Source organism: Geospiza fortis, unplaced genomic scaffold (genome assembly GCF_000277835.1).
Source record: "Geospiza fortis unplaced genomic scaffold, GeoFor_1.0 scaffold10, whole genome shotgun sequence".
Classification (NCBI taxonomy): Eukaryota; Metazoa; Chordata; class Aves; order Passeriformes; family Thraupidae; genus Geospiza; species Geospiza fortis.
In genome coordinates this window covers 6431520-6453596 of record NW_005054326.1, presented here as the reverse complement: position 1 = coordinate 6453596, position 22077 = coordinate 6431520, and the positions used below count along the sequence as shown (strand labels likewise).

General features: G+C 40.8%; 1 protein-coding gene across 2 annotated transcripts in view; it reads right to left on the bottom strand.

Moving 5' to 3' along the window:
* The window catches only part of FGD4 (FYVE, RhoGEF and PH domain containing 4), a 67098-nt gene extending 48197 nt beyond the window's left edge, over positions 1–18901 (bottom strand). The window contains exon 1 of one of the 2 annotated variants that reach the window (XM_005421062.3): positions 18584–18901. Coding sequence is in view for 1 of the 2 variants with exons in the window: in XM_031057006.1 (XP_030912866.1) it covers positions 5953–5968 (16 nt within the window). In the remaining variant the exon portion in view is untranslated. Of the gene's footprint in view, positions 1–5952; positions 6539–18583 lie in introns of those variants that run through there. The other variant, XM_031057006.1, reaches the window with a different exon arrangement.
* Between the last annotated feature and the right edge of the window lie 3176 nt (positions 18902–22077).

The window sequence follows — 22077 nt, the reverse complement described above, 5'->3', positions numbered from 1 at the left end:
GGACTGGGAGCACTGGTGAGTTCTGTATCTGGGGAGTACTTCCTCCCCCCCTATCCCATGCTCTCTTTACAGATTCCTTCATGTTTGATGAGGAAGGGCTTGAGCAAGTTTTGTGTGGCTTTCTGGAGTTCGTACTGCATTTTGATTATGAACCCTACCACAAGAAAATATTGACAGGATATGCCTCCTCCACATTTTCCCAGAATTATTTTTTCATTTTAGTTTTCTCCACATGAGGTGAGCTGCATGAGGTGAGCAATATCCACTCAACTATTATTTTATGCAACAATGAAAATTTTCACTAAGTTTTTGTCACCTGCACAGATGGCAATCACTTACTAAGTGCACCGAGCTCCTATTTACTAAACAAGACACCCCATTTGTAAAAACAGATTTACTGACCACAGAAGAATCACTTGTCTGGGCAAGCGTTGTTACACTGAGCCTGGTGGTTTTTTTACTTTATTTGTCGAGTTTTAGGATGATTTATTTTCTTCTTTCTTTTATTATATATCAGATAAACAGCATGGCACCATGTTGGGCAGCCCAATTTAACTTCGTATTAAGGAAGGCACCTGCAATACTGGGGTCAGCTGAAGGGAAAACGCATCTGACTCTCTCATACAAATCAATGGAATAATTCAAGAGGATTCATTAGCATATACTTACCAGGCAAGTGCAGGGATTACTCAGACAGTGACAGAAAGATCTCCCCTTCTATAATTCATAAGCCATTATAAAATATGTGTGCTTAGAGAAATTTCAGCTAACTACAAATTTCCTAATTTTGCACAGTATTCATTGCTTCTGAACTTCTCTAAAAGTCACTGACACTTCAATCTTGTTGTCTGCCCAGTTATCTGAGAAGTTATTTCATCTCGACTCAGAGCTATTTTGGAAACTATCCATATGCTTTGAGACATGAAATCAGCGATTCCTGTAGATAAAAGGACTAAAAGAAAGCATTTTTAGAAACAGGATGCTAAACAAGCCAAAGCAAAAAGCCCCCACAGACCCAAAGGGGAAAAAATAAAGTATCTAATTACAGAAGATTGTAACTGATGTATTATTGCAGAAGATCTGGGCAGAAGCTGTAAAATACAGGCACATTCAAGTAACTTAAAGAAATAAATACATAATATAGTACATCCAAAATGTAGAACAGCCAAAGATCCAGAAAGAAGTCAATTCCTCAATACAAGTCAATAAAATTATCACTGATAGATGGAAACTGTTTCCCTGATCCAGCTGCTGAGGCAGTCTGTGTGTCCTGCCAGCATCTGACAGCCCAGGGCTCATCCAGCGGCCAGCTGTCACGGACACAAGTTGTTCCACCCACTCCCCTCCCTCCTCCTGGCTGCCCGCTCCCATCACTTTGTGTGCACCAGTGCTGGCACCCATCTAGCCTCAGGATGTGGTCTGGGAAAGTTAAGCCATCAGAAATGTAACCCTGCCCAAAAAATAAAGCAGCCAGTTCCATGCTTTCATTCACCTTAGATGCTTGGGCAAAGATGCAAATTTATTGATAGGGAAAGGAATACAAGATTATCTTTCCAGAAGCCAGTAGCCACTAGGTAATACTGATTTTATTGAATCATATCTCAGTGTGGCTGGAGAAAACATTAGGGACAGAAAGGGAAAAAATAATAAAAACAAACATCATCTAAAAACGGATGGCTTGAAATATGCTCTAATTATAGAGCAGGCAGCAGGGTATTAACTGCACAATAGCACTACAACAGGCTACCAGGCACTGCTTCCTGTTACATGAAAGGTTACAAGTGAATGTAGACCCGTGAACTTTATGATAAAGAGGAAGGTGGGCATGCAGAGAAGCCCTGGGGCCCCAGCAGCGCAGCACCACGGTTGCTGCCTTCCTCCCCAAGCCCAGCTCCCTCAGGAGCTCCAGCCTCCCTGCCAAGTCATTAACAGCCATCAGCTCCCAAACAAGCAGCTCCCAGGGAATGCTCACTGCACCAAACCAGAAACATAAAGAACCCAAAGCTGGACACTTCACAAGAATTCAAATGCTTCCTGCTTTTGACCTGGTTGAGGAAAAAAAAGTGAAGAATAGCCACAAAAAGCCTCGTTTAAGTGCATTTAGAGCCTTCCTGTGTAATCATTCAGGAAGGACCTTCCTTGTCCAGTCTCTTTAAAGCCTACCAGAGTAATGCCAGCTTTTACATCGCCTCCTTTCCGTAAGGAACAAGAAACCAATCACCATTTCACAGTAACCCACTGGCTCATGATCATCCTTATGTAAGGAAGCCAAATACAAGTTGCCTGGAATTCAAATGGGAAAAAAATCCCTTAGCCCTTAATTGCCAGAAATTACCTCTCTTTGTACTGTCCAGAGAATTCACTCCAGGTTAACAGACCTGCACGTGAATGCATTTGCCTCTTGAACATTATACAGATTGTAACAGCTTTACACTTCATGCTCTGAACAGGCTGAGAGATTAAAATTGAAAAGTATTCTATTGTTTAGTTCTCTCTCCTCTCTTTTCTAGACCTCCATTCAAAATCTTAAATGTAAAAAAAAAAATAAGAAAAATAGCAACTGTATGATGAATTTTGAATGTCATTTCTTAAAACTTAAAAAAAGCTGGAAAATTCAAACATCTTCTTTCTATGCAAACTTGAAAATTTATCATACTGTTCCACAAAGCTTAATATTCCTATGAGTATTTATCTTTGAGTATGCAAATGGATAGAAAAATGCTATTTAAAAAAAAAAAGCAATGTAAAGTAAAATACATTAAGCCCAACTAGACTTCAAGAAGAGAAAGAATTTTGAAATGGCTGAAGTTTTGTCTGAAACACCTCAAGGATGTGCAACCTTTCAAAATGCAAATGTTTGAAGGCCCCAGGACAGACCAAAAAAGGCTGTTCCCACCCAAACTGCAGCTAGCCCAAAGTGAGACAGTCCCCACCAAGATGAGAGTTTTCATCCTTTCCATCCCTCCGCATCCCTGGAATTCCCACTGCTCCCTTCTTACCCACCCGAGGGCTCGCTGGGTTTGTCTCCAGGTCAGGGTAAGCCCGCACAGCTCCCGGGCGAGCGGACGCGGCTTTTATACCAGACTTTTGTGCAGTGGGAACAAGCTGAGCTGGCTCTGGGTGAGCCCAAGAGCTCCAGGAAGGGACCTGGCAGCCTCCTGGCAGCAGCTGCCCACTGGATCACTGAGCTGCTCGCAAAACTGCAGCCCAACAGAATGTTGCTGACTCCTATGTAATATTTAGTGCTCTCCTTAGAGCCTCAGCTCTTGGCATCAGTAGAAAGAGCATTGTAATAGTCACTAAAAAAAAGTGGATGGCTTGTATGATGGGGAATAAAGTTTTCCAAAACAGAGAGCAAATAAACTCTATGAAATTACTTGTAAAAATAACATTTGTTTAAGGTTAAGCATTTAATTTCTTTTCTAATACAAGGTTTGGCAATACTCCAATCCCTCTCCACCTCACATGACGTAAACCAGCTGTTGCCTCCCCTTCTTTTTGTTTCCTTTTTTATAGTGGCGGGTCATGACTGCAGGGGTTTTTTCACAGGCAAGCAAGAGTAATCATAATGCATTAAATATCTTATGGCAATGTAAAGGAAAGATTGTTTTTCCTGACCACCTGTCCTTCTCAAGGTCAAGCATTGCCTGTCAAACTGTAAGAAATACACGGGCACTGAAGTTCCAAACTCTCAACACTGAAGAAATTTATTCCTTTGTTTTATAATAATTATAAATCCAGGGCAGAAGGGGAGAGATAGAGGAGAAATGCATAAATATTTTGAATTTTTAGTAAAGACTCAACAAATACTCCGTGTTTACAAGCATTGGTGTAAACCAACAGACATTTTCTGTTTATACAGCACGTATCACGTTAAAGACTGACATAAGACTCAGTGCTACAGGCACAAAGAAAAGCATAATGGTGGCACTAATGAAAACATTGGAGTCCCTGTTGACTTCTGAGTTATGGTATCAATGACCCTTTGAAAAGGCATTGCTTGAAATCAGTTTTTTCCCTTATAGTGAATGCTACTACTAAAAGAATATAAATCTATAAAGTTCAAGTCTTCAAAACCATCAGCACTCCAGGAAAGGTACATTCTACATATTTGTTGTGGCCTTTAGTGCTTGGAAAAACTGCTTTGCCCAGGTACCTGCAGACACTCAACTGCCCATGGTGGTAGCAATGAATGAGCTGCTATGTGAATTTATATTTCCTGCAGGTACTGTCCCTCCTTTTGCTCTCTCACCCAGTCCCAACAGTCAGCACTGGAAGGATTTCTTTGTGTTTCAAACTGGAGGCAGCCAATGCTTCAGCAAGAGACTCACTGCTTCCCTGACACTGTTTGTGGGGATCCAGGGATATCTGCCCACTTGATTTAAAACCCACACAGACTGGAATTATTTGCTGTCACCCGTTCTCTGTGCACTGTCTATATCCACAGGTCTCCTACACCTGATAGTATAATTTACGTCACCTTAAATCTTGTAAAAATTTTTTCGTCCATCACATAGTTAATCCTAAAAAAACCCCAAATGTCACAGCTTCACCACTCTATTTGACCTTCAGACTGCCACTGTTACATGTAAGAATTCTGTAGGCCTAGGCCTTTGCAGACTGAAAGCAAGCCAAAGGTAAAGAGGAAATAGTGGTTATAACACCACATTATCCTTCCTGAAAGATCCATAAGGGTTCCTGTCACATTTACAGGAAAAGCATGCACATTAGCAAACAGCTCTTAAGAGACAGAACAGAGAAAGAAAGTTTCCTATATCCACATGTAAATTCTTCTCTGGAAACAACAAAATGGTATTTAAAGAGTGGGGGGAAAGGTGTGATTCCCATCCTTTTAGTTGATTATTAAATGCTAGAGGGGAAAGGGCAGTTTCAAACTTGCTCATAAAACAGATAAGGAGCCAATTTTTTAAAACAAATGTTCTTTGTACTCCCCTAAAAAAGCAGATGTCCACAAGTACTGAAATCAGGAGGACTGGGTAGAACTATTTGCATACATCTACTCTGAGCTCCTCTAGAAAATCAAACTCACTCTGCCAGTAACTCCCTTCCCTCTTTTTAGCCTCAGAGGGCTTTCCAGAGAGGGAGACTGGCATGCTAAACCCAAACCTTCCATAGATCAGCTTCACCCATCTCTCTGTGAAAAACCTAATTCAGAATATTTGCTGGTTTATATCAAATGTTAGAGTTGGGTATACCTTTTGACTGAACTTATCCCAAGCTGAATTTTTCTCAGAACTGAAAAATGCACTCAGAAGTAAAGCAGTATTTTTAATGGCATTCTTTAAAACTCATTTACAAGCATACAATGGAAAAAATCCAAACCTTTCACTGGATGGTGCAATAAAAGGTGGTAGTTTTTTTTAAATTCTGGAAGCAAATTCTGTACATTAAGTGTAGCATAAGCATCAGTTAAATGGATTATTGCAACATTATAGGTGAAAAGCTGGCTATAAGTCATAAGTGTACACTTACTTCCTAAAACAAGGATATAAATCTTGTGCAGGATATAAATCTCAGAGGTAATGCTTTCTTATAGATATGTCCTATAGAAACCGTACAGCTGTGAACATAGCTCAGTGAATCTGGCAAATGAACCAGGAACTGAAACCACTTACAAACATCAAAAAACAGACTGGCTTTTAAGAAAGTCCTGAGCTGGTGAAAGCAGCAGCAAAACAAGCCCAAAGCAGTGGGGTTATTGCTGTGGCAGATGTATCAGGCAGTCCGTTCAGGAGACTTCAAGCTCATTTACAGCAAATAGAAGGAAAAATCCACCAAAGCATTCCAGCTGTATTGCATCACAAGGCAGCTGATGTTCACCGGTTTATTTTCCTCAGACTAGAAAGTTTAACTCTTGCTGTCTCTGGACACAAACACACCCCAAGCCTTGAAGAGATTGAAGTTTCCCAGAAGCATCCCAGTCAGCCTTACCTGGTTCAGAAGACATTGTTTGCAAATGTAATCCAGTACCACTGCACAAGGAACTGGTTTTGCAGTGGCAATAACCCTACCAGAGCCTCACATTGATCCCATTCACAAGCCCTACAAGTTGCCAGAAAGGAGTTCTCCCCAGATGCTCGGTTTGTGCTCACAGTTCACATGCTGGGGCTCAGTCACACGATGCTCCTCCTCTCGGAGGGCCAGCCTGTGCTGAGGGGAGAGGCGTAAGCAAACCAGTCTGCTCAGAGAAAAGGGTGAAGTCTGTTCACGAGGAAAGAGGAAAAACAAAGAAATCTGCTTATGTAACGTACAAACTGCTGGAGAAAGGAGGAGGAGGAGGAGGAGAAGGAGGGACTGCAGTAAGTTGTTTTGTCTAATACCTCAGCCACTATGAAAGTTTTGTTACTATTCATTGTGTTGCTGTTTGAAACTAAAGCAGCATCAAGGTTAAAGGACAAGTTAGTACATTTTTCTGTTTGGTGCCTTGTTCTCCCTTTATAATGCATGGTGCTCGTGTCAAATCATCCTCTGCATTTCCTAATCTCTCTTTAAATTTATGCCGAGAATTAAGTATATAGGGCACACAGGATAGCAGAGCACTGACCAAAAGAATTGACATTAAAGAATTGTTATGAAAACATTAGTTTATTTTGCACTGATTGAAATTGATTAGAATACTTTAAAATCTATTTTTAAATGTCATAAACTACATATCATGCTCCAGGGCACAATACAAAGATATTAGAGTGAATTATTAACTGAAGAAATACACAGTTTCAAAAAGCAAAAGGATTAACTGGAAAGGGAAGTTACCCCGAGTAACTTTCTTTTATTGTTGAGAACTCCCACACCATGTGATCCCCAGCTGGCACACATTCATTCCAGCAGGAGAAAAACCGTGGGACTTAAATCCAGCCCTGCCAATTCTGATAATATGAATCAGAATATAGCAGCCAGCTGAGATCATTTCCAACCTCTGCACTGGTCCAAACCACAGCTCCCTGCAGCCCCTTCCGTCTCCAGCCGCTCGCAGTCCCCACGCTCACAGCGCTGCAGGGCTGCTTGGAGGGGTGAGCACCAAGGGTTACAGGGAACACACTTGCAAAACAAACCCTGAGAATGTGTTTGTCACTGAGGGGACAGCCCTCTGGGCAGCTAATTGTTTCCTTTCTATTACAGATGTTGTACGGCAGAGGGATATTGCCAAAACCAGCAAAAAAACAACTCTCCTCCAGTTATTTCAACATTCTGGTGCCTTATTCGTCTTGAGATGAGCAGATGCGAGCTCCACAAGTATGGATTTGAAACCTAAATGGAACACATTTTTAGCACCTTGGCCAAGATCTACCAGTTTTCTTTCTGTTTTGAGTCTTTAAACTGCTGAGCTAGGAAGTTGCATTTCCTCATCCCTGATACTCTTAGCAAGTAAGCCCAGGCTCCTTAAAGACACATACAAATTTTATTCACCTGGGTCATCAATGCACCATTAAAATAAAAAATAGCATTAACTGAGTTTCATAATCAGACCAAGAAGATTTCAGTGCATAAGTTATATTTGTATTTTGAAAGTTCACGTGCAGGAGTTCTCAGCTTGCCCTTGTTGCTTGGGCTTGCACATGAAGTGCCTTTATAACAGAACACCTTATTGCTCCAGGAAAGCCTTTGTTGAGTAGGCAATTTTTCTGCTCAGTTTCCCACATTTGGAATAAACCACTTTCCCCAGGAGTCTGGGTTGTCCATCTGCTAGTGAGTGAGGGCTTTGCCAGCCTTTCTTCAGCCAGGTCTACCCTCTCCAACCCAGGAAAACCACTGATAATGCCTGTCATACAAATACCTGCCAGATTTTAAATTCAGATTGGATCAGCAATATAGGTTTCAATATTGACACAAACAATATAGTAGGTTAGAAAACTACAAGACAAATGGCTACAAAAAATTTAAGAAGCAATTATTTTAGATAAGCAGCTACATAAATTGTTACTGACCACTGCAAGCAAAGAGAAGAGAAGAGGGTCCCACAAGTAAAAGCAGGAGCCAGACAAGGAGAGTCACTGGAGCTCTGCTACCACTCAGAAAGAATTTTACACACATGAAGGAAACTGGGCATCCTATTTCACTTCCAGAAGTAGCAACATTTGAAATGGTATAAAGAAGTCACCACTGCCCATTTTTGAAATACGTATTTAACTCCTCCTTAAAAAAAAAAAAAGTAATATATTAATTGTTCCATATCTATTTGATTAGCTAGCAGATAAGGGGATTTGGAAGAGATTAAACTGTTAGAAGGGAAATATCTCATTAACCTATTACCCTATTTCACAAGTGTTCTATGCCCAACTTTGCTTTCTCTAAAAGCAGAAACATGCAAATTGCACAATGCAAGTGTTAGCTGCAAACTCATCAACAAGAGGTGCAGCTATGTCTTCCCTGTCACCACAACACGCCATGAACTTTAAAGAAAAGTTAATTTAAAAATAAGGTTAGTTTTAATAATTTTCTCTAAAAGGCAGATAAAGAGGCACAGAGAACAGCTAGTTAAGTAAAACAAACATTCTCATTAATGTGTCATACAAGTCATACTACTAAGATAAGAAGTTGCCATCTTTTAGTATAATCAGAATAACTACACAGACTAAACACAGTGTGCCCTTTAGTCCTTGCACAGCAGACTAGTTCTACCAAACTATGTTAGTCCAAATCAAAATTATTGGCGCATCCATGACTGCCTCACTCCAATAATTGAAAGTTTTCACAAACACCTCACAATAAATAGAAGGCACTTACTTTTTTTCCACCTCCAAGCACTTGGAATACAAACAAAGGAATACCAGCTTTTTTCAGTACTTTCCCCATTTTGAAGACAAGGGGACTCAAACTGTGTACATAACTCATTTGAATATTCTTAATGTGATGAAGTTGAGAAGGAAGTCACATGAGTACTGTTAGGAAACCTGGAAAGCTGAACTAAGTATTAAAGAGCTACGTGAGCAGTGTGTCACTGTGACCCACAACCCCCAAAACCAAACTGGCTCATGTGACAGTGAATCACAGTCCAGCCCCCAGTGTGGCTGTCTTCTGCCTCTCCCCTCCTTCCTGCAGACTCACTTCAGGCACAAAGTGCTTGGAAAGGTTTGCTGTGGATCATGCATCAGAGCGTGATGCACAGTTTGTGTAAGCCGTGATGGAGAGGGATTTTTGTCCCAGCCAAAGGATCAGTAACCCACCTGCGCCCTGACACAGAATTCAAAAGGAGAACTCCTGAATTTCAATATGGAAACACCTCCCAACTTTCTTTTCCCATGTGAGAGCTCTACAGACATCTCAGTGAGTCCAAGAGAGGAAGGCCCCTTTCACAGGGCTCCCATAGAGCAGCTGTGGTTGACTCACACTGATGTCCCCTTTCTCTTCTCCATTACACCCCAGCACTTGAAAATCGCAGGATTTGGAGCCTGGCCAGAAATAAAAGCATGCTTTTTCCTCAACACCAAGGAGTTCCTGAGATGCTGTTAAAAGCCCCACTCATGAGCTGGGCAGTAATTGACAGAGGGGTTGGATTTGTGTCCCAGCTATTCTTAGGGAAATGCGATCAGCTATAGGACACCACGCAGCCGTGTCCCAAACTGACCCTCACTTCTGTCAGACCTTCCACATGCTCTCCTTTTCATGACTCATGGCATAGCCTAAAATCAGTAACAAGTGATTTTGTGCAGAAGCCTGGATGGCTTAAGCAAATATATTTTTAAAAACCCCAAAACACACAACTTATTTAAAACTGTCTTGTTAAAGTGCACCCTTCAAGCTTTGCCCAGTGGCATGTAAAGAAGGAAGAAACAGCCATATCACAACTCAGGGTTTGCAGGCATATAATAAATAAAAGGACAGGGGGAAACTTTATATTAAGGAAGTGAACTCCAGAATTAGTGATCACCAGAAAAACGAGGAGGGTAAAGTCCACCAGAAGTGGGCTGGGCAAGGAGGATGTTTAGGAATGAGTATTCAGGACTGCTGCAACAAGGAAAAGAAACAATATCTTTAAAAAGATGGGCAGCTAACCCTGAACAAGGTGAGAAATACTAAGAAACACTGGTTCTGCAGCCCAACAGAAACACATTTGTTGAAAGGACATTTTTTTCCCCTCTGAAATTCAGAAAATCAGGACCATCTATCACTCTCCTCCCTAGCTCTCCTGGTTCACATGTAAGGAGATCGTGACTTCATTATACTGCAAGAAAAGCAATCTCAAGGTAGAAGTGATGAACAATTACCATGCCATAATTAGAAAGTCAATAACAGTATTTTTCCATCCTTTTTTTCTTTCCTTTAGCTCAGCTGTATTATATGTCCCAAAGGGAAAGCCTGTGGTTGTGCTCAAATAACACACAACAGAAGTTCTTAGAGGAAAAGAACTTTTTGTCCTATGATTGCACAGCATTTGTCACTGTCACATCTTGTTTTCTGCCATTTAGCCCAAGAGTAAGAATAATACAAGCAACTACAAAACACTCCAAACAAATAATGAAATGGTTGCAATTTAATGAAATCAGAGAACTATATCAAATATCATTGAGTGCCTTCTATTCTATTAGAGTTTACAAAAGGATCTATGGTAATTTTATGTTTTACACTAACCATATAAAGCTGGGTTTCTGTAGCTTAAAGTACCTTCCATACTTGAAAAAAAAAACAAACCAAAAAACCTAAAATCCAGGAATCTGTGCTTTTTTTGTCAATTAATCTTGTTCAGTAAAGATCAGCAATTGTTAAAGGATTTCTAGTATTAGACATGGAAAGTGGTCAAAGGGTATGTCTCCAACAACTGGGTGTGATTTACCAATTCTTCTGTTAAAAAAAATAGTTTAACAGATTTTTTTTTCTAAAATCTCCTTTCTATATATACAAATAATAAATATATATCCTGCAAAATCATGTTGTGATTTAGGGAAGCAGACTCATTTTCCAGTTAATGCAGCTTTTGGTCACACACAGACACACAAAGCACGTGTGCATCCCACAAAAAAAGCCATGACATAATCCAGGAAGACCACCACAGAGAAGTATCATTAGATTCAGCAGTACAGTGAAAGGCTGAACTCCTAACTTTAAAATTACATCTTACATATTAAAAATCCAAACAGATTCACAAAATAAGCAGATCAGATTGCAGGGACTGTGATTTCACTTCCATATAAAAATCAAATCAGGGCAGTGCTAGATACTAAAAATAAAGTACCAATTATTCTTGGTTTGAGTTAATAAAACCTGCATGGAGGGTTCACAATAAACAGCAGAGTAGAATGCATTGATACTCTTCTGGGCTAGGTAAGACTACACAAAATATGATTGGGGGAAAAAAGTGATTGAAAAATCAGTCAAATATTCTTTATCTGACAAGAAGCAGTAGGAAATGCTTGGGTAATTCACTGCAGAAGGCAATAAACACACAAGCCCCATGGCTTACAGCATCAGTTTATGGATCACCTATGTCATTTGTGCTACTGTATTTTAGCAGATGCTGAAAGCCATATTCATCAGGAAGTTGTTTAGTCTTTCCCTGAATCCCATTTACATTTTTTAAACAGAATATGTGACAGTGCAGGCATTTTTAACCTATTCCACCTCAGCTCTGACTCCATGCCTTCTGAGGAGGAGAAACTTGAAAGCACAAGACGTTTTCCCTTTCACCTTCCTCCATCCTCTCTGTCACACTACAAAAAGTATCAGATGAGCTTTCTCCAGAACAGGTCAGTTCCTAAAAATCACAGAAGCATAGAATGATTTGGATGGAGACCATTCAGTCCAGCCCTCCTGCATGGGCAAGGACATCTTTCACCAGACCAGGACAAAAAAATGTCACTATCTGTTCACAATTCTTTCCTTCAGCCTCAAATATATCTACAGCTGTAGTCTTCTTACTTTGTCCTGCTAGGGCCAATATAATCTAGTATTTACAGGACAGTCAGCAAATTAGACCCTTCTTTGCAGGGTTTTTTCTGCCCTGCCATTAATACATAGAGCTGATTTTTTTTCCAGTCCATCCAGGCTTGTGTACCTCAACTGTCCAGAGAAAAGTGATCAAAAGGAATTCAACAAACAAATTTGATTCAAAAAGGAGAGGTAAAAATACAGACAGTGGTGACAAATAAGAGGATGTAGAAGTGTATTTCAGCTTTTGGAGCAGTAAAGGTCAAAGATCAGAGAGAGCTGCGACTGTTTTTACATAGTGAAGTTGTGCTGATAGTTAAACATAGCCTTTGAGACCACATCCTCACTAATGAAACTGTAATTTCCTTTAAATTATTGCCATCCACACACCAGACCTCATCAGCCAGACAGTAATGACTTTTCATCATTTATTTCAACACAAGAAAAATCAATAAGCTTTCCCCCCCAGTTCCTTTACTGCTATCTCTGGACTCTAAAAAGCCAGAATCAAAGATGCCAGCTATAAAACAGACACAGCCAGGTTTCATTGCTGCCTTTCTTATGGAAAGAAATTCTAAACCACCACCCGATTTTGTGATAAACGGGATTAAAGCAATGCAAAAAAAATCTTAATCCATTAAAACATGATGAACAGACTAGAGTATCAAAGAGCACTAAGTAGATCACATTGGATTGAGAAGCTTTTCTCTCTCATCATGACTCTGTCCTGGACATTGTTTTGCACTGAAAATGTTTAGTATCAGATTGAGGGAATATCGCACTTCTGCTCATCCAAGCTGAGGACACTCCATGGAAGACACACATACACAAAAAAAACACCTCAGCTGCCAACTGAAGTTTTGGTCCTGTGTTAAGCAGCAATTAACAAAGCATTCTACAGTTTTCAGAATTTTTCAACAGTGGGAAAATTTGGGAATATTTGGAATATTTTCAGGCAAACCAGAGAAACACCAGGAATAAGACCAGTAAAATCAGTGACAAACTTGGGAAATTTAATTTAGAAAGACTGTATTTTAAAATCAATCAAATCAGCTTTATAAACACATACACACAAACACAAATATTCAGTCTCTTATGATGTAACCAGGCCACAGCTTGCAGAGCAAGTGGGCAAAATTCGTGGGCAAGGCTCTTCATCTACACTGTTCCAGACTAAGATTTTAAAATGAGCATTCCCCCAAAATAACAGGATGCTAGCAGACAACAGAGGGGTGCAGCATTGCTGACCTCACTGAGGGCAAACAGTGCTCACACTGCTAACTGTGAGTATGTCATCGTATTGGATTTTAGCTGTTGTGTTTCAGTTCTCAGGCAAAGCTCTGATTCCATCACTGAGCCTTTGAATTTATTTTGACTTTTAGCAGCTATCTTTGAGAGTGTTTGTAGCAGCTTCCACAGTTGAAACTGACTTACACACAGAAATCTTGACAAGCCAAGGGACTAAAACACTTGCCAGTCACATTCTAGTGGGTGGCCAAGTCATAACAGCAACATAAGGCTCCAAGCAATGGCGTGAACAAGAGCTACTGAAGAGAACAGACATCAAAATTAGTCTTGGAAACTGCTGTGACACATAGAGCTGCCAGAGAACTATTTCAGCTGTAGAGAAAAGTGGCACAGGATCTTTAAAGAAAGGCAACAGGTAATCTTACATAACCTGTGAAGCCTTTCAATGTTTTACAGAGCTGAACAATACTCAGCCACACTGAACAAGTAAAATGAGCATAAATTATTTCTTCTCTGTCTCAATCTCAATGTAACTGCTGCAAGCATGGTATGGGAAGCCAAAAAACTATTTTGAATCACAAAAAGCCACGTCATTCTTTCACTCATCTTCCTGATCATCAGTGACCTCCTTAAGAAATGGAGGAGAATAAAAAAATAAAATAAATATTGGCTTGTGTAGAAAATAGGACAGCAGTGTAGGAGAACACAAAGGATGCTGATACTGAGGAGGAGATAAGATGAAGAAAAATTCCAGGTGAGAAGTTCAGGCCCTACCCTGCAGGAATGACTCATTAAAGAATCAAGATGTTCTTTAAAGTATTATTACAATCTCTTGCATTAATTTTCCCTCTTCTACTCGAACAGCAGCTATGTTCAACACCTCTCCAGGAAATACACCACACCACCCACGGCACTACTTCATGGCTTCAAAACAAATCCCTTGGCTGTAGAAAAGTCTGCAGTTCAGGTCTTCTGCAGCCTCCATCCCCAGGTCATGAGCCTTTGCTGAAAAGGTTTGCATAAATCTTTGTTTCAATCCTAGCTAAAATTTTTTTAAAATATACTTAGAACTATAAACCACACCAACACTTAATTGAACAGGTGAACATGGATTTTTTTTTGGTTTTTGGTAAGTGTTGCTACAAGTAGAAGTGGAACAGACAAGTTACAACACTGTTTAATATCAGGGTTAGCTGCACCCACACCCTTTCCATGAAGGTAAAGTGTATCTGTGGTTGTGAGAAAACCACAGCCGAAAAGTACAATCTGAAGAAGGCACAAGCCAGAAAATGTCTACAGATAGGAAAGAAGAACTACACAAAAACTTGCCATGAAGGTTCCTCCAAAGATCAGCAGCTGGAAAAGCACTTTGACTTGAAAAAGCACTTCTGCTAGCCATCTGTCAGGACGAGAGGGCTATTCTCCCCTCAATTCAAAATCTGGCTGCCCTGGGTTACCATTCATCTGAGGCACTGAAGACTGGCTTGAGCCCAGAAAGCATCATCCTGAGAGCAGAATTCATGTCTCAAAGTGCCTGCTCGAGTTTTCTGCTGACAGGGATCTCATGGCACTGGCAATGAGTTCAATCTTTCTTGCTCAGTTTTTGAAGCACAGTGTAACACTGACTTCTCATCATTTAGCAGAGTTTAAAGTTCTCTTTAAAGTTTGTTTCCCACAGCCATAAGAGTCTGTGATTTGCAGTATGCCAGAAGAAAAGCCTGCTGATCATCTAAACGGCAAGTAAATTACAAGGCTACCTGTGACTGAGGGTGGCAGAGGGGAAATCCTACACAAAAACCCCTCAGTGACCAAATGGCTCCTTCCAGTCCGGAGCTCCACATTCCCAAATGCACTCAAGGACTTACTTTGCTGAGATATTCATCAAAAAGTAAACCATTCCCATGGCTCTTTTAAGTCCAAGTAGTATTTTTATACCTAAAATGAACAGCTAATTATATAGTAAAATCAACTGGATGAACTGGGGAAAAAAAAATTCCCCTTCAAGATATTCTGTTGCTGGCAGTCATTTCTTCCCATCCTGTTCTTCTTCCAACTTTGAATAACAATTACTTGGGAGGAATATTTTCTGAAACTATTTGCACAACACCTCTGAGTCTTCAGGTTCTTCAGTTAGACACCTTAATGAGGTGGAAGCACAAGGAAGGACAGAAGTTCTTCTGTACTAAATGCAAGCCCCTCTGGAAAAGACTAAAAAGACCTACCACAATTCACAGAAATAATTCATCTGCCAGTCTCTCCCATTTAGTTACCATGTCACTGCAGAGGTTTAGGATGGTGATCAGCTTTAGAACAAATTCAACCAATTTGATGCTTTCTAAAATCTGGTACAGTGCTTTCCAGCATCGTGGGAAAAAGAAGTGTTAATGCCTGAATTTTGACCCCACCCAGAGAAAGCATAAAAAGGCAGCAGCGATTTTAAGTGACTAAGGCCCAGCAAACACACCAACAGCAGCAGTGCCTGTGTCAGCAGGTTTATCCTCCCACATCCAGAGGCTGGAGAGCTCCTTTATTCCATGGAACTTGCAAAGAGAACAGTTTGTAAACAGGCACCAGGACTTTCCAAAACAGCTGGCCCTTCAGAGGGAGCTGCAGGCTTTAACCTTGAAACAGCCCTGCTGCTGTAAGGAGACAGTCAGGAGCCTGAGCTTTTCTGGTTTTTTGTTTTAAGGTTCACTATACACGAGTAAATGGCAAAAACAAAGCGCATTGAAAATGAAGCAATGTTTAAAACCTCCACCAAGCAGCAGCCCGAAAACAATGTATAAATAAACCCAAGTCATGTCAAGCAGCATTCCACAGTCATGTGTCAAGTCAAAAGCAGAAAGACTTGTCTGTTTGAAGCAAACAATTGTGATCGTTTATGCACAAGCCACTTTCCTATATATTGACTCAGGGTTTTACCATTTAATGACAAGTTTCCTGAAAGCTTAGTGAGCACAGACACTATAAACAAGATTATTATGAGCTCATTATATACTAGGTTGCATTTCTAGACACTATTTAGTTGAGTGCTCACTCAAAATGTCCTTTTATTGTGAGATGATGTACCTAAGTTTAGCTTACCCACTTAAAATTACCCCAACCAAATCACTGCTCAGTATGACCCATCGTCTCTGCTGGCCCCCAAAGCCTGTATTTTAGACTAAATCTCCTTCAAGAGATCATGCAGCAGATTACATTGACAATCATTTATTTGCATTAAGCATAAACATCAGAGCCACTTGTAATAACCTACCTAAGACTAAAAACAAAAAAAAAAAGCCCTTAAACAAAAACATCATTAGTTTCCACCAGACATTTAACAGTTCCTCTCTTACATGGAAATGGGATGTCTACTATGAAAGGCCAGATGCTCAAATGGATTAAACAGTGTCTAGCCTTTAAATCCTGCATCCACAAATCAACACTGACCTAGTGACCTAAAGTAATATTTAATAATAAAAAAAGTATCCAACAGACACATATAGACCAATCAAGACAGAAATGTAAAAAAAAAAAAAAAATTGTTTGTCTAAGACTGTTTGGACATTTACGTGGTGCTCATGAGAATATAAGAGCCGAAGAGCACAGAATGTGCAGTCCCCTATTTATCCTTGACACAGGTTTAGCAGAGGCAGTGGGAAAACAGGCTCCTCAGCACAGCCCCAGTTTGCAATCAGGAGAAATCACCTCTGGAAAGGGTACCCAAGCCATTACCTTCCTGCCCTCAGGATTGTTGCTGTCTCTGAAGGCTTGCCAGCGAGACAGTAATTCACAGGCAGTGATAGTGAATCCTGTGGGCAGCAGCTGCCCTCCTGGAAACAGAGCAGGGAAGAGAAACACATCCCACAGCTGCATAACCTTGGGAGGGTTGCCCTTCACTCCAGGCAGGTCCAGGATAACACCTGAAGGGTGAAAGTCTGATCTCTTTCCAAGCACAAAAGCCAATCTGCACCCTTCCTCCTGACAATGCAATTACAGACTTGGCACTTGCACGTGTGAACAAGTCCACTGCAGCCCATTAAGAGCAAGTTTTGCATAAATTATCAACTTCAAAGGCAATGCAATATTTAAATTCTGGGGAAGGAAAGGAATTTTTAAAAAGGGTTTTTTTTTTTTAATTACAAGTTGATACAGCTTTTATTAAGGGTGCTCACCCAGTTCCACCAACATGAGAGCGTTACATGATGCCTGAAAGGACTTCAGGCACATAAACCTGCCTCCCACATGCACAAGGAAAGCTCGTTCACCACAAACAGTTAAAGTACTCAAAGAAATAAAAACCCTCTCAACCTCCCACACACACTTTTGTTAGGCACCAAGACTTGAAAAGCATCTTGTAGGTTAAAAATTTATCTTAGTCAAATATGTTGCAATCGTGACTTATTAACTCTATCAGTAACTTTCCATCCAGTCTCCAATGCCCTGACATTTTCAGTGCTTAAAAGCAGAGGACAGAGAGGTTGAATTAGCACTGACACAGTTTTAATTAACAGCCTCTAGTAGTGTTCTCTGCTGCACCAAATAAAAATGGCAGTTCTGGCAAGAGGGATGCAGCATAAGACCTTTATTTGAAAAGGGAAAGCCCATATGTGACTAAAACCGTCTGCTGAAACAACATTTTGCATTTTTGGGAGGTGAAATTTTCACATCCCTCATTTTAGTCAGCAATTTGAGTTGCAGTAAAATGTTCACCATGCAGATATTAGGGAAAAAATTAATACTCCTATCTCCTGCAACACAGCAAAAAAAAGTATTTTATAGGACAAGAAAACCTTACAAGGATATACCTTTAATTTTATTTTCTCCTTCATCTTAAATCCTGCCATCAAAACAGTGACAATATTTGCAAAGAATCCCAAAAACTCATGTCAAGTCTTTATACAACTAAGCCCTATAAGTGAAATAGCCCAAAATGTTTGGTCAGTTGGTGAGTTAGAAAGAGGGAGAGAGGGTGGGAACGAGGAGTGGAAAACCTGCTCCTGCATTCTGCCTCCCTCACGCTGCTTCCTTGGGCAAACTGCATAAAACACCCTGAACATCCATTGTATCACCAGCTCTGCTCCAACATTTCCCCCTCGTCTCACCCTTCGTGCCAGTGGGAAAACCAAATACGTATCACATCCAAAAAGAAATCACTCAGACAAAAAGCAAGCAGCGTGAAAAGACACGTAAATCAAACAGACCTTGGCAGCAAACAGCATTTCATAAAGATGAGAGGTATGGATTGCTCCATTTGTGTCAGTTCGGCCAGTTATTGTTCTGACTTACTACTTTAACTACCCCAGATTAAACTGCTTGAACTGCAGCAGACAAACGAAGATCCTTAAAACACAATCCCCCCACACCCTCCTAACAATAAGCACTATTTCCGTGGCGCTGCCATCCTCAAATCTTAAAGCTACTACCTCAATTATAAATTACATACACCCAAAATGAATTTAGCACCGACCTTGCAAAAAGCTCGCTCCTCTTGGCTAGAAATCATTAACAGTTTTTGGTAAAAATCCTTTTATGTGCTCCTCCAGCTAGCTAATTCCAGCCTTCCATTAACGCACTCCATTGCAGATAATTGCCGGCAGCACACGCTCCCCTGCTTTTGCTGGTTCCCAACGCAGCGAGGATAATCACATTCCAGCAGGGAGCGAACAGATGGCAGCCTCCATGGTAACCAGTCCTCCCCAGCCAGTGCTGGAGCTGGGAGACTCCCGGGGACCGGGGCAACAAGCGCTCTTTGTGCTCCAGCCCCGCTAAGCCCGAGCGCAGCCGAGCGGGCTCCGCGGCTCACTGGGCATGCCTGGCAGGTGCCCTGCCCCCGCAGGCCGGCGCCGCACCTGAACAAAGCTGCCCACCGGCTTTCACCTTGGCACTGCCCGGCCCCGCCGTGTGCAGAGGGTGAAACACCCGCTGAGGCGGAGGTGAAGCTGAGCGGGAGCTCTGTTTGCTGTTAAAACGGGAAAATGAGCTGGGAGCTAGTTTTCCCTTGACAAAATGATTTTCTGAAGGCGGGCTTATTTCTCCTGAATGGGTTTGATTTCAGCACGATTGGAAACGTTTGCTGCCTGATCTCTATCTCCCGGACTTTGAAATTGCTCCCCTCAAGACACCCATAATCTATTGCTCAACAAGAATTGCACAGACCCTCTGTTTTGGTCCCAGGGCTTCTGTCAGGCTTATCTGCTCTGCATCAGCCGAGATCGATGCTGATTCAGCAGCAGGCAAAACTGCCCTGTCCCTGCTGCACTGCCAGGAGAGGCGTGTCTGGAAAAGCCTTTTTTTCCATATCAAAGGTGTGCCTGAAACCTCTGCTCTCACCGGGCCAGACCCTGCACAGCTCCACACCTACGGTGAAGGTGTGTGCACCAGCTCAGAGAATTCCCACTGGTGATGTCTGCAGGGAAAAGGGAAGTGGCTTTTCACATCCAGCCGATAATGATCTTCTCTGCAAAATAAAAGGGCTTTGAAAGAACATATTGAGGTTTTAAATACTGATGAGTTGCACAGTCTCAAAATATTTAAGGTTTGAAACACTGAATGTACAATAGCCTTGACTCACACAAAGTTTCTCTGCCTCACTCTCAAAACCACTCAGTGCTTATGACTAATGGTGTGTTAAAAAACTGGGTAATTTTACTTAAAGCTGCACCAAATTTGGACCTCAAGTCCCTGCATGCTAACTTAGGTCTAGCAAACTATTCTTTTGAGGAAGGGGAAATGGTTTCCTTTCTCCTTTAATCTTCTAGCTGGTCCTGCAGAAGAGCTTTAATTCCTCTAAAAGACTGAAAAATCCTGAGCTGGACCCCACCATCACAAAAGCACATCTTCTTCTGCACATGGTTTCAGGCACAGAGCTCTATGATTTTCTCTCTCCTCCCACCCAAATCTTCAGTTTTTCTCATCCTCGCTGCACAAGGATGTTTATTTTGTTTCACAGCAAGCCCAGTGAAGTTTACATTGGTAGGAGACACCACTGTTAAACTGCTGGTGCATTACCATTGGAAGCCCTTCAGATCCCTGCTGACAGCACAAGAGTATCTGAAATCAACACAAAGTCCCCACCACAGAAAACTGAAGAGGACCCAGATTTCAGAAGGAACTCACAGATCTCACAAGGTTATTGTGGATACTGGTGAAAGGTGTGGGACAAAACCCAGGTCTGCCAACTTGCCCTCCAGGGCTAGTAGACCATTCTGACTCATGCTGCTAATTTCAATCCATTTTCTTCCTCTAAATAAGCAGTGTTTACATCATCAAAAAATACTTAAGCTTATATGGACGCCAAACCTTATTATCCATCAGCAACAGCAGTAAAATAAAGTAAGGAAAAAAAACAGTATCCTATTCAACTTCCCAATTATTAATAATAAAAAAAATTCAGCATTAAAGAATCATGAAAGTCATTTCCTTTTTGCCTCTTAAAAATAAAGACAGTGGCTCAGAAATTAGGTTTGATGTACTTAGAGATTTGGGGTTTAAAAATGGAGCAATTATAATTATTAGCAAAATTACTTCAAAGTTATAGGGATTGAAGTTCAGTTTTGGTCTTTTTTCCATCATGAAAGGGACACCTCCTACAAAACAGTTTTCTAGATTTATGTTAATTCCAACTTTGTATTTAAAAATTAAGTTGTTTACTGAAATATTTTAAGCCATCTTGGTATTGGAAAACCTGTTCCATACACCATAAAAACCCGTAGGCCATCTGTTCTTGAACAAGAACTAGCTGTACTCATTATAGGAGGATTGCTAGCAGAATGAAGGGCAACAGCAGTCAGAATCCATTTCAGCTTCTTACTTGGAATTTCTTTAATTATTAGGTCTGATTTTACAAAGACACAATGGAAAAAAAATCAACTACATGGAGCAGCCATCACACAAGGGAAGGGACAATGGGACACACTACAATCTTTGATAGAAGCAATAGGTAGCATATATGGATCAAAGCTAAAAAAGTATCTTCTGTTCATATGAAAAAAGTTTTATTCAAGCTCCTTGAAAGGGACAGAGGAAAACAGCACATCCAAAATGATTCTGTGGAGGGGTGGACAAAGAAAAGAAAATTTAGTCATCTCTCCTTCTTGTTTGGCTCAGAGACAGAAGTTTAGGAATAAACTGGTTTTAGCTGGAAGACATGAATGGGAAATAAAGAACATATTGACATCCGGTGTCCTGAACTAATTCCATTGTAAGGATTGTCTTTCACAACAATGGCACCATGTGCTTCAGCTTTTCCAGTCCCAGCTGCTATCTGACAGACCAAGGTTTTGCCATTTTATTCAGGTTGATGAAGTCTGAAACTAAGCTTTAGAAATGTATGTTTTTCAAATTGGATAGGGGGTGGGGTGTGCCTTTTTGGTAATGACCACTTAAAAATCTATTTGCCCAAAACAAGTTATGTGAGTTTAGAACGAGATACATAGACAGCAGTTAGTCACCATTGTCTGCATATGATTTGAAAGCTTTAACTAAAACCAACCACAGCATCTAAATAAGTGACATGTCAGGCCCCCCACACACATGGTTTCAAGTTTTTGCCCATTTGTTACACCATTTTTTAGAGTTCTACTGAAACAGGCTTGTAATTCCTGACAGTTGCAACATTTACTGCCAGACAAAGTAAAACAATACAACATGGATCTGCTCTGTTATAGTATCACCTTTGCTTCTACAGAGAAATCAACTTCAATATAAATATAGACTCATAGAACTGTTTGTGTTGGAAAAGACCTCCAAGATCATGGAGTTCAGCTGTTAACCCAGCATCACTGTATTCTCCACTAAACCAGTGTCATATACACACATTTTTTTTTAACTCTTCCAGGGATGGTGATTCCAAGCACTTCCCTGAGCAGCCTGTTCCAATGCTTGATAACCCTGTCAGTGAAGAATTTTTACCTAAAATCCAATTTAAACCACCCCTGGTGCAAACTGAAGGACAGTCACTTG